Raw genomic sequence first — 13,704 nt, 5'->3', positions numbered from 1 at the left:
CTGGAATAACGGATAAACACTGCTCTTTTACACCAACCGGAAGTGCCGCTGCATCCAATCATTTTCACCAAGAGCCTCAGAAATTTCGGCCAGTAGATCCACTTCACATAAATAACACTGTTTTTTTTTTATATAAATGCACATGTCACATGGTTAATTTGAGAAAAGTTGGCAATGCATTGTGATCGCAGAATATTGTGGTTCACGCCCCACTATAAACATCACATGTTGGGGGAATATATTTCATTTAAACTAAAAACAATGATAACACAGGACTTTTATAAAATGAAAATAAATATAATTTTTATTTAAATACTGATGACAGAAAAGAAGATATCTCAACGGAAGATGTCTTCAGTAACCTGTTTAAGTTGATCCTGGGTTAGATTTAGTGGATGCCCAAGTGGATTCTCTAAAAGTAAAGTTCCACTGCGGCCATTTTGCTGTACGTTCACATGTCTGAAGCACAGAGAGTAATAATATTAACGGACTAAGTTATGTGGCTACATGTTTTGGGTGCAGGAATTAAGATCATATAATGTGTTACGTCATACAATGTGTCCTGAGAAAATGTTTCACAAACTAAAATTTACGGCCGAATAACACATATTCCACATACCTAGGTAAAGTATTAATAAACATCCAATCTTCAATTTTAAATTTGGCAAATTTAGGCACAGCCACAATAGTGCTGTCTTCGATATCTTTAAACAGACTTTTTGTTAACAATTTACCATCAGGAGTTTTTAACACAATATCTTCACTGATTTCAAATAAGTTTTGTACCTAGAAACAATATAATTAGTTAGAGGTAACAGTTTGTATCTAAAACACTACAGCACAAAACTTGTAACCAAATTCTGCGGTATGCAATTTAATTGTCGTATTCAGTCTTGCATCAGAATGGTTACTAACATCAAGGTAAAATAAAAACTACTGGGCAGCTGTTACTTAGAGTAACAGAACCTCCTTAAGATACAGTCCTATATAGAAATACCACAAAACGAGAATTGTAGTCAAATTAGCTCACCAATTCAACTAATTGCTCGAATTTGATTAAATTCTCTCCAAGAGGATTTTCCAAAAGGATGGTGCCAAAAGTACTTTTGACATTAATTCCAGGTTGAATTCCCCAAAGTGAAATATTGAGAAATCTGTAAAAAAAAAAAAAAATATAAATAAATCGTAAAATGTTGAGGATTTTAAAAAAAATAAAGGCTTATTACATGTAAATTAATAACCTTCACTTAAATACGTAAATAACTTTATCCGTCGTAGGAAGCAGTTTTCCTATTTCTGACAAAAGATTTTCTTTTTGACCATACTGATTAATCAATCACTGATGAGGATGCTAATTCTAAACCGGTCAGAAATAGTAAAAACTTGCGTACCTGGAAAGATAAAATAAGCGATATTATTCAGTAATGCGTCAAAAAATTAACGTATATTTTACCTGCAATTTGGCCGCGCCTGAGGAGAATCAACGATTTTTCCAATTTTAGTTATAAAAATTTTAATATTAGAATCTTCAATGCCCTTCACCTAAAAATAAATTAAACTGTACTCTACATTTAAAGCAATTTCAATAAGCAATTTAGCCTATAATATACCTTGGCCATATTTACATTATTGGGACAGATTTCAACAAATATATAACTAAATTTTCTTCTTAAACACAATAATTAAGGATAGTCCAGTAAAACTCTGGAATTTTGTTAAGCAGGTCTAAGCTGTTATTTCATTTGCTTACCTTTTGCACATCTTGGATGATCATAGTCAGAGATTGCTTAGGTTCTTCTATAAAGAGTTTTACTTTTAGTGAATTCCCAATAAATTCCTTGTAGGCAACTATGATTTTCTGTAGGTCTGAGTCGCGATTTTCTGCTGTCAAATAAACGTCGATTTCATCAGTCGGCACAAGTCCAGCTTTTTTACGCAGTTTCTGTACTCGACTGATCAACTCACGGGCGATTCCTTCGGATTTCATGCTATCATCAAGGGAGATATCCATAAGTAATAAGATCTGGAAGAACAGTAGAAATATATATTACACTTTTCTGATGTTTCTGGAAGAAACTGTTTATACGGCAAGACATGAAATAATTAATATATAATTAATATAATATATAATAGTTAATATAATATGTAATAATATAATATATAATAATTAATAATTAGGCAGGTGTTTACTTACATCATTCGCAAAATTTGTCTCGTATATCTCCTTTTTTTGGTCATCCGTGGTAAACTTTAGAGATATGTTTACTTCGTTACTTAGAATTATCTCATCCTCGATCTGTATTTGTCCGTCTTTTTGGAGGTTCTTAATCTCAGGTTCTGTCAGGGACTGTAACAATAATATGGTTAATAATAACAATCCGGAAAGACATTGCAAAAATGCTGGGGAAGTCCCTCAACTTATATTTTTGATCAGTGGGTTGGATGTAATTCCCCCGTTTATATTTGAGAAAAGTAAAAATGAAGTGCAAACAACATAACAATATTAAAAAGTGGTCTAACAGTTAAGTGCCCGGACGCGCAATTGACTCAAGACTACTGGAGCGAGTAGTCTTCAATTAAGTGCAGGCCAGAACCAGAACTTACGAATTGCCAAGTTAAGGTACTGCTGAATGTTGCAATCAGCACAGTCCGGTTAGTTGAAGCCAACAAGCAGATTTATTCTGCTGACCGAGACTGCACCGAGTGTGGTTATTAAAGACACTGCTGTCTCTTTGTAATGTAAAATTTTGTCAGGCAAAAAATATCAGGCACGAATTTCAGGCACTGGCCGAGAAGTTGCACGAAAGGTGGGACTTATCAGCGGTCAAAATCTATCTCTGATCATCTTAGCGAAAAGCTTCTGCGGAGAAAAGTATAATCGCGCAAGATAAAAGACTGCGCTACTGGGTAAGGGACAAAATAAGGTTTCATATTTCTTGGTATGGACTAACAAGAAAAAGACCGCTACATAAGATGGTAATACTTTTTTTGCCCGGTCGTGGCTTCAATGCACTTCATAATGCGAGAGAAAATTCGGGATGATAATAATGAGGGTTTCATTCAGGAGTGCAAGAATGAAAGTGAAGGAATTCAGCCTATTTTTATTTATAGTTTTGTTCTAGATTCCGAAAGTGATACACGAGCCCACACACCACTTACACATCCACAAGTCATAGAACTTTTTGTAAACTCAAGTTACGATGCAACCTTGCCGATGGATGGCAAAGAGCTAATTGTGTCGTAAAACAGAGCCTCTGGGAAACCGAGCCTTGTTGTAAGGCATCTTTTTACAGGCTTATGGATTGCTTGGGCTTAGAATCAAGAAGTCCTGCCTCAACATTTTCTCACGCAATAAAACTGCACGGACCGGTAAATAAATGGTAGTCGGCTGGAGCTAAGTCTTGACCATAGGGTAGGTGCATAGATAGTAAAGTTAATTCCCTTACCTTTAGAATATCTGTAATTTTTTTAGCCTTAGACTTCAAACGTGGTCCAAGTGTTTTATGATCAGGTTCTACTTTTAACGTCAGTCCGTATTTGTCTTTGTCCAAGGAAAACGTTACCAACTTAACATTCAATTCCTCATGGATATATTTTTCAAGTTCTCTTAATGACTGTATATCCTCTTGAGATTTCAAAATGACTACGGCTTCTTTTAATGGACACTAGAACACATAAAAAAAGATAGAAAACCATCAAACACTTATAATTGTACGTCCCATCACCACGTTCACTCAATCCTACCCTTAAGTAACAAGTTGAAGTGTGTGGTTTAATAGTGCTCACCTTAAACGGTATAGTCCTACGATCACGTATGACTCGTCCTAAATCAATTACTGTCTGTAATGCTGACACGGATCTTTCAATTAAAACATTGATCAATTCCATTCTGAAAAAAAAAGTCAGCTTCATTTTTGCTAGTTTCCAATACAAAGAGGAAGAAAATTTAAGGCCTTTTATAACTTCTTATAGGCCAACCCTTTACCTTGGTTGTGGCATTGGTACAAAATGTATCGACTTCTCTTGACGTTTTGTGAAAACATTTAGATTTTTGTACATTAATTCGGTCAAAAATGGCGAAAAAGGCGCCATTAGGCGTATCATAGTGCTAAGTACAGAGCCAAGACAGCTTAACGCTGATTTACAATCCTCTAACGTGCTATCACCCTGAAAAGAAATAAAGAAAAGAGTGATTAAAGAAAAAAATGGTTGAGGGATCTGTGTTTGTATTGATTCAAAGTTGTACCACTTTAGTAGTTTGCTTCGTTGAGCCACCAAAAAGTATAGTCAACCGTCAGATATTAAACATAGAATCTGGCTCAGCCCCAAGCTTTCAGCAAAAGGTCCCAACAAAACGCCTAAACGAAATCCTTAAAACCTCAACACATCTATACTCTAAAAAAGAGTTCCTGCTTTGAGTGAGAATCCGTTTTTTATGAATTCTTTCGGAATGGCTTTACACCACTCAGTATCCTGGTGGCCCAGTATACATAGCTCCTAAGCGACCGTCCTCCGCTTTGAATGATGGTACCTGCTTGTGAGTTCACCAATGCTCCCGTAGCGTTTTAGAAGCAGGCTCACTCATATTATATAGTTAAATTAAAGCATGCTCCGAAAAGAAAAATAACTGATTGAGTGGAGTAAATGGCCAGTGAAGAACCACTGTGATGGTCCCATAACTGGCCTGAACACCGGGCATCCATTTGGGAGGAATCTCGTTTTCATTAAACTCTATAATAGAGTCAACTATTCAATGATAAAGACCTCCTCGTTGGCTTCTTAAAGCAGACCTCCTCACTCGCCAAAAGACCCCATTATCACCATTAAAATGCCCAAAATAAACTCTAGTTCGACCGGTTTTATTCTAAATCCTAAAAATAAGCGAGCCTGCAAAAAAAAGAGGAACAAAAAACACTATAAAAGCACACTTACCTTTAATCGTTTACGATTCATCCGTACATACCAGTTCGTCAAATCATCAATAAATTTCACCAGACGTGGTATGACTGTGTACAATCGATAGGCAGCCATCTCTTTACGTACAAAAACATTTAACGACTGTAAGCATGATAATATCCACTTATCCATTAAATTCGTTGGCGTGAATCTTTCATCGTCAAAAGTTAGGTTTATTTCTTTATGTATCTGTTGAAAATAAGAAAGAAATGAAGTAATTCTTACATCATGTTTTAATTGTTTAAATGTATCTAATGAAACTTTGAGACGTTGAAAATTAGAACGGTTCTTCTCATCAAAGTATCGTCCGTTATGAGTTTGTAATATAAGTCAAAATGAGTGTTCGGGATGAGTGGGTTTGCTTAGCGAAATGAGAGTTCAATTTGAAGTTCTCGAACAAGTGTTAGATATGTGTGAGTTTCAAGTTTTCGTTGAAGCTGCATTTGAAGCTAATACAAAGTAGGATAGAAACGTACATTGTTTGATTTGAGTGAAAAAACAAAATATTAAGCTTTGTTTCAGTCCGAAGTACTCCCACCAACTCCCAAAACGAATTCCTAAACAAAACTAACAAAATTAAAACGATATTATAATTAAGAATTGCAAACGCAACTGTCGAGAAAACCACGAAAAACTACGTAGGAATAAGCCCCCGAAAAAATCCATTGAGGCATTGTTTTATGAGAGCTCTGCTCCACTCGTTATTCTCTTAAAAGTTTCCAAACTCGTCATACTTACGCTATTCATTATTTCCACATTCTGCACAAAAAAGCGATAGGCATTGTACCAAGGTAAGAAAACATTTTTCAAAACATCTCGAACACCTTCTTCTCTAAAACGTAATTTATCAGCTCGTACGACTGGTGAATCAATAAGATATAATCTTAAAGCATCAGCTCCATATTTGTTGATTAACTAGAATGAAAAACAAAAATTCTCCATAGAATAAGTACTTGGAAACTGTTAGAACATTTGTTTTAGATAATTGTTTTGTCGTTTTCGATGATGCATACCTCCATTGGGTCAGGAAAATTCTTTTTACTTTTCGACATTTTCTGTCCATCTGCGGCTAGAACCAGTCCATTGACTATTAGATTTTTAAAAGGCGCTTTATTGAATAAAGCTGTCGAGACGACGAGCATTGTGTAAAACCTATAAAAAAAATAATACATAATTTTCTTCAATTAGATTAAAAATTCATTTAATCTTTTTTTCAGTGCCTTACCATCCACGCGTTTGGTCAACTCCTTCAGCAATAAAATCAGCCGGAAATTGTTGATTGAACTGATGGTAGTTCTCGAACGGATAATGGATTTGTGCGTATGGCATTGATCCAGACTCGAACCAACAATCAAATACTTCGGGTACTCGACGCAGAGGTGGATTGTTGGGATTTCTTGATGGGATTGTGAGATGGTCAACGCTAGAAATTCATAAGAAACGAATTAAATTAACTATTAAAAATGGAACTAAAATTTGTGAACTCATTGGGACTACAACTAATTCTACTGAAACAAGCTAATTAAAACTAGAGCTCAAATCAGGGAAATCCGTCCACTTAATGCCAGCTATATGTTTAAGTCCGAATTCGAATTGCCATCTCTAACAGTACCTCGGAAAGGTAATGGTGACACACGAGCAAAACGAAATATTTTAATTTTGTAATTGGATTTATTTTAGAAGTCATTTGAAAAATAATAATAATAATAGTAATGAAATGAGCGAAATTAATAAAAGAATTCATTCCACTTTGGTTAAACAAGTTTTTTTTGCCGGAGGTTCTCTTAATGTTAAGATCTGCAAAGTTAAAAACTGTAAAATTTTCGTAACTATGTTAAAATTAAATCTACTTTTGCACCTACTGAAACAACTTAAACTGAAATTTTACATAAAATATAAATTAAAAAAAACATAAAAATGATCTAAATTTAAGCTCATGATAACCTCCCAGTAACTCTATTTTTCCTTTTTGAGCTGCTTAGTAATTTTAAATACAAAAAACAATATCTAAAGAATAATTCTGATACCTTTCTCTGTGTAGATCTGTCACTTTTGTTCCAGTCAATCGTTCTAATTCGGCAATACTACCCACACAGACGATTTCCTTAAAATCTTCTGATGCCCATATAGGTATCGGCGTACCCCAATATCGATTTCTCGAGATTGCCCAATCACGAGCATCACGTAACCAATTTGCAAATCGTTTCTCCTTTACAAACTCAGGAACCCTATGCAAAGAAAAGCTCAGGTTAAGGGATATTCTTACCCAAAAAGTACCCGAACAAAATGGCTGCGTCCCTCAAAAAAAGCCCCAGGGGCTTCAACAAATAGTAGCCACAGCTGTAAATAAAACCAGTCCTACCAGTAAGTGCTATCGTTAGCTTCTAGCAGATTCTTAGTCATATGCTCCACCCGTATGAACCAGGATGGAATCGCTCGATAAATCAAAGGAGTTTCGGATCGCCAACAGTACGGGTACTTATGGTTCACAGAGCCCAAATTGAAGAGTTTGTTTTCGTTCTTCAGATGTTTGATAATATCCTTATCAGCGTCCTGCAAACAAAAAGGATTGATTAAGACAAGCGAAGAGAGGCTACGACTCCCACTTAGTGGTCACTGTCAGGTGCATTGAAAGAATGTACTTATGCTTAGGCTTACCATAATTACGAAGAGCCAAACCGGGACGCAGAGGAGGAAGAGGCTCATTTTCGTTTTGCTTTTCGCTTAATTTGTGTTTTTCATATTTGAAATGCAATCAAAATTATTAAGAACTGAAAACATATTAATAAATGGGCGCGGGGGAACGATCGGCCGAGGTGTCGGTGTTGTTCAAGTTTGACCGGGACGCCGGGACAAGGATCTCAAACCGGGACCATCCCGGTCAAACCGGTAAGTATGGTAAGCCTACTTATGCCCAGCCCAGTAATACTCTTATTAAATCCCTTATTGAGGTAGCACTTTTGAAAAAGTGTTTTATTAAGGCTATCTACATTCTAAGCCCTGCTAGTGGGTTGAGTTCCATTAGAATATTCCCTTTTGTTGAGTCTGATTAAGGATGGCATTAAGAATCGAAGCAGTGGGCTGTTTCAGGTATGAAGGCTATAACTTTAGTCCAGTCTGATAAATATTTTTAAGGGTCGGCTTTTAAATTGAAACAGGTAATATTGTGGCAGCAGTTTAACCTGAGGAGCCCTTATTAACACCTTTATTAAGGATACTAGGGACATGTCAACTGTATTATGAAGGATAGAAGCCTTCGTTGAGGGCAGTGTTAAGGATCCTCCTATTGGTCTGCACTCCTCTAGCACAACGGGACGATCCTTTGTAAAGGCAGATATTAAATGTTAAGGGCCTTACTGGTCCTAAAATTGGAACCTAAAAACCAGCAACTAAAATAGTCTAGCACGCTATCTAAAACCTTTTAAAGGTTGAATTAAGGCCCTTCTGCCGGGCATAGTTAACTGCACTGTGAAAGCTGCATTTTTAATCCAATCCAGCAAGCTCTTATTAAAAGCGATATAAAGGGATCATTGAATGGATATAAAGAACTCTATTGTAGCATGAAAGACGAACTACCTGAGAAGACTTTATTATATAACATAATGGTGGACTCATCAGTTGTGAAGTTAGCACAACTCTAATCCAGCCCGATCTTATTAAAGGCGTTACCAACAGACTCTATCCACATAAATCGTGAAGCGTCCGCTCCAACAGTACTACAGCCCGATAAACTAATCACAATTTGTGACTTACAGTTGGTCATGAAAACAGCAGATCCATTAAGATATTTCAAAAAAAAAGTAGGTTTGGTAAAGTAATTATGAGTTTGGACTAGTAAGTGGGAGGTCCTCAGTTCGAGTGCAATATTATTGATAGTTAATAGTAAAGTATGAACTTCTACCCCCGACCACGACACCTAATTTGAGAGATGGACGTTAAGTCTGCCTGAAAATATAGACGATTACTTTTTTGCTGTTAAGTCATCCTCTTTTACTATTAAGACCATAATCCTGCAAGTCCTAGTCTATAATCCCCTCACTAAAGACGGATATATACACTCCTGCGTATAATCAGTCAACACTCCCACAGTTTTGCCTGATCCTATTGAGAGCGACATTAGGCGCCCTTCTAGTGGACTCTGTGAAATTGATAGCTCCACTCCAACTGGCTCTAGCTGGATATTTGCTGAACTTAAATTGGATTCACTTTTTTGCATAGAAAAGCCCACCATAATGTTGTAGTTTTTATCAATTACCTTTACATATTTTCCTTCAAAATGCGAGACTGGTGCGACAAAATGTCCAACCGAATTCACCGGACAGACTGGCTCCTGATCTTTACTGACAACGCCATGTTGCAGACAGATCCTTAAATCATCTTCACCAAAATATGGCGCCTGATGGACCACACCAGTACCTGATTCTGAGGTGACGTAGTTATCAGTCAGTATCACAAAACAGTTAGCCAACTGAAACAATAATTTGTCAGTGATTTATAGGCGTTACATATTCCTTAAAAAACGAGACCCAAGAGGCATAACCTCACAAACATACCTTCTGAAAGTATGGAAACAAGGGAATATACTTCAACCCAGACAAAACTTCACCTTTTAATTTCTCTACAACTTCATAAATTTCGGTCCTGGTGGAATACAAAGTTTCAGATTCCTTCTTTAAGAAACTCTCGATTCGAGATTCCATCATTATATAGACATTACCAGTTGATTGTTCTAAAAACAAAATTGTTAAAGTGCGCATTATTTTGATATTTGTTTTAACGATCGGTAAAAAATAAAAATAAATAAATAAAAAATAACCATACCTTTAAGTTTGGCATAGATCATGCTTGGATTGACACACAATGCCAGATTACTTGGCAACGTCCATGGCGTAGTTGTCCACGCAAGAAAGTATAGGTTTGGATCGTTGGCGGAACGGAATTTTATCACAACTGAACATTAAAATATGAAATTCATATTTTATTCATACACAACTTTTTCTTAGTGCAATTAAAATATTTCACGAGAGGTTGGTTAGAAATTATTCTATGAGTTTACCAAAAGTCAGCGCCTATTTTGAACGCTAAAGCATACTTTGTTCACTGTCAGTCAGACCTTTCTACGATTCTGCGGAGGGTGAATGATTACAACCTAGCCTACACAACACCTGCCTCTTACTCTGACATGTATCTGACTTACAAGTCAACTTGCATCATGTCTTAAAAGAAAATGCAAATGGCCGCATTGAACCTAGAAATTAGGGCAATTTTACGTTTTTTTAAAGAAGCTCTTCTGTTATGAAGTAACGGAAAGAGAATTTCGACCAGAGCTGCTTAGGTCTGGTTCAAAACATTTAGAGAGAATAAGAGCGTGATAAATCCAACAAGCCACACCTGTACATCCTATCTCAAAAACCCTCTATTTTATTTTGATTAAACAAATAGTAACTTCAATGAAAAGTGAATTATCCGACAATTTGAACGAATAAAAATAACTAATTAGATCAGGCCAACCAGCTGTTACCGGGCTCCGAAGAGAAAGATTTGAGAAAAAAAGTGATGGTGAACTAACAAGAGCGTTATACATTTTGGACTGGTTATTGGCAGTCGAGCGATTACGTGCGAACTCTATTCTACTCTACTAGAATGTGTCCGCTCATTTTTTGAGTTGAAAAAGATAGCTCTATAGATGTTAATGGAAAAAGTCAAAATCGAACGCCACAGTAATTAAGCATTAAAATTTTGAGCTTCTTCTTGGCTCAGCATAAAGCCAAGATCTGTCAGCTCCAGTGTTTTGTCTTCAGAGGGAGCTGCTGGTACAAGAAAGGCTCACAAATCAGTGGGTTCAAATTACAGAAAATGAAGGCCTATATTTTCAGCAGTAAGCTTATTACTTGAAACAAACTATATCTGAAGGCGCACAGACTTTGCTCAGAACTTTATTAATCAGATGTCAGTATGTGAAAATTTTTTAAAAATCTAAACACAAGAATAAGAATATTTCTTGGTCCGCAAGAACATTCATATCTTTGTTTCAATCCTAGAAATCGAAAGTTTGGTAAGAATACAAAATTTGCATTAACTTTAAAACTCTATACTTACCAGCCGGATCTATCACATCCTTATAGTTTTGTCCGGATTCAAAATTAGACAACGGAGTACAACATGCGGTGGAATACGGCATCACCTTGACCCCTCGATACACTAGGCCTTTGTTCCACAGTTCGGAGAATACCCACCATACGCTCTCCATGAATGATGGATACATAGTCTTATAGTCGTTGCGAAAATCTAAAAACATAAACCACAGCAACATATTACAATCCGGATTTTTGGTGTAGCCATATCTCCTCAATGGCGACTCGAGCTTGGTTACAACCTCAACTAAAAATTAAATTTTGTATTTTTCCTACATTATTTCTCACACTATGAACTATGGGTTTGATTTAATTGATCATCACTTTCTTCATTATAATGTATAACGACACTGGATGCTTAAGTTGTACAAAGCTGTGCTATTGTGTACCAGTCACATAATTTTAAATTTTATCCACATGTAATGCATGAAAAATGTTTGATGAAATGTTTGTATACAAAATCGTGCATTTAATTTTTAGTTGAAGGTTAACGCGAACCGCCTGCTAAGAAATGAGCCCCCATGAACCTCTTAAGTTAGGGCAGCAATATTTGTTGGTAAAGAGCAGTCCTAACTAAAAGAATTATAAAATACAAACTGTACAAAAATTTGTGAATTAATATGGTTTAGTTATTTAAATTAACCCTTATTTTCTACACTCAAGGAGTTCACTCCTCAAGCAGTTATGAAGTTGTAGAACAGACAATAGCTTAAATCATAAATGACTATATATTCAAAAAACAACTATGGGCCAATAACCTTATCACAGTCACTGTAAGTAAAACTGAGTATCATCACTGTTGAAAGCTACATCTGTGCCGAAACCGTTGCTAAACAGAACAAGACAAGTTTTCAGGACCCATACTAACAAATCGGATTTCAAAGCAAAATAATTGTGAGCATTAGGCCAACTATGGCGTCTTTTTGCAAATTAGATTTTACTGTGGTAGCAGGAAGAAAATTTATAAATATGATAACTGTTAGAAATATGTAGGATCTGAATTGAGAACAGTTTTTTCAATTTGAAAGAAGTTCAAATTCAGCTTTTTTTTTATCTTTGTTGGTTTGAATTCTAGGTAAGAATAAAAAAAAAAGAAAAAGTGTTTGCTATACTTATTAACTTAAGAGGCGAATCTAACTACACGAAAAGGGGATCGGTCATACACCTAAAAAGTTTGGAAAAAACAGCCGTCAAGTGTAATCCTAATTAAAAATAATTCAGAACATAAGTTTTAGTAAATTTAGGTAACTAAAATTTTTGTCCTATTCTGCGAATGTAACTTACCAATCCATCGTCCAATTCTATTAACTATGAATTCCCATTGTTGTGAATATTGCATCACAATATCACGGCATAGTTTATTATAGTTCGCCACTCCTAGTTTTTCAATATCTTCTGGTCCTTTAAATCCATGTCGTTTGTCAATTTCATATTCCTAAAAAGCATCAGAGGCATACCGTTCGATAATAATAATAATAATGATCTTTATTTCATAACTAATGTATGCAATTGAAAATATTAACAGAAATGTACAGCTAATAAATTAAAAAAATATGGATTAAGAAAATTGAAGCCGGAACTCACTACTGGTAGTCCATGACAATCCCACCCAAAACGTCTCTCCACATGGAATCCATTTTGATAAGCATACCGTGTCACAATATCTTTAATGGTGCCAGCTAAGATGTGCCCATAGTGAGGTAATCCTGTCGCAAAAGGTGGGCCATCATAGAAGGAATACCTAGGAGCAAACACAACATAATCAAGTCTAGAAGGTGCATAGAATAGAGTGACCCAAACAGGTTCAGTTAGACTAGGACTCAAATATTCAGTCCAAGAGGTGTACCAAATATAAACTTTAAAATGATATACTTACGCCGGTCGTCCTTTAGATAATTTCTGAGCTTCTGCAAAAGCATTTATCTCATTCCAAAATTTTAGAATCTTCTCTTCCTCTTCTGGGAAGCTTATCTTTTCCTGAACAGTTTCTAACATGGTGACACTAAAGTTGTGTTCTACTCACAGTTTTAACATGTGTATAACCCAACATTACATTCAAATCTGTAACAAGTAACAACACACACCTATATCTGGAGAAGGTTATAGTAGTATCGAAGCTGCAGTATCGATCTATGCACCAACGATAGATTTCGATTCTAGTAAAGATTTTATCGTCCTTCAATTTAATAATAATAAGGGTTGTAGATCTGTACTTAGGGCCACTTATAGACAAAGGTATACATCCCCATAACTTTATAGAGCCATAATGATTTATATAGTCATAATGACCTTGGTGATATTGGCCTAAGAACACAAACAAATAGGTAGTTTTGCTTAATTTAGCCCCTTACTCATACTAAATATTGGGTTGTCCGGAAAATAATGCAGGATTTTATGTTTTCTTTAAAATACCCCTCCAAATAGTAAACTGTTTATGTTTGTTGGACTTTTGACTTTTATAAATGTAAACACTAATTAATCTTCTTCCAAGCAAAAATGTGTGTTTAGCTCTGTAAAAATTTGCTACTTGGAAATAATTCGGTCTTTACTAAGATGCCAAGCGTGATTTTCGCATACTTTTATTTTACGAGTTCAAACTCGGCCGGAACGGGAC

At 35.7% G+C, this 13,704-nt stretch overlaps 1 protein-coding gene across 2 annotated transcripts; it reads right to left on the bottom strand.

Annotated features, from left to right (window-relative positions):
• Window positions 1-276: 276 nt before the first annotated feature.
• IleRS (Isoleucyl-tRNA synthetase) lies at window positions 277-13,190 on the bottom strand. 2 transcript variants are annotated; one of them, XM_074143617.1, is made up of 22 exons: window positions 12,967-13,189; window positions 12,675-12,831; window positions 12,375-12,525; window positions 11,056-11,244; window positions 9,778-9,906; window positions 9,510-9,685; window positions 9,212-9,424; window positions 7,319-7,509; window positions 6,984-7,184; window positions 6,182-6,379; window positions 5,970-6,108; window positions 5,695-5,871; window positions 4,933-5,145; window positions 3,986-4,167; window positions 3,787-3,889; window positions 3,447-3,665; window positions 2,195-2,347; window positions 1,751-2,023; window positions 1,454-1,542; window positions 1,031-1,154; window positions 620-786; window positions 277-459 (listed from the first exon to the last, which is right to left on the bottom strand). In XM_074143617.1, the coding sequence occupies exons 1-22, from the start codon at window positions 13,083-13,085 to the stop codon at window positions 339-341; spliced, it is 3,684 nt and encodes a 1,227-aa protein (XP_073999718.1). In that variant the 5' UTR covers window positions 13,086-13,189; the 3' UTR covers window positions 277-338. The 2 variants fall into 2 exon arrangements, 1 of the variants encoding a protein (XP_073999718.1); XR_012463087.1 differs by lacking the exon at window positions 277-459 and adding an exon at window positions 1,242-1,391 and having other exon boundaries at window positions 713-786; window positions 12,967-13,190.
• Window positions 13,191-13,704: the final 514 nt, after the last annotated feature.

The sequence above is a fragment of the Rhodnius prolixus genome, unplaced genomic scaffold (genome assembly GCF_049639745.1).
Source record: "Rhodnius prolixus isolate KJV_2025 unplaced genomic scaffold, Rpr scaffold_12, whole genome shotgun sequence".
NCBI lineage: Eukaryota > Metazoa > Arthropoda > Insecta > Hemiptera > Reduviidae > Rhodnius > Rhodnius prolixus.
Note: the sequence above shows the minus strand (reverse complement) of the source record. Positions and strands in the feature narration are given on the sequence as shown.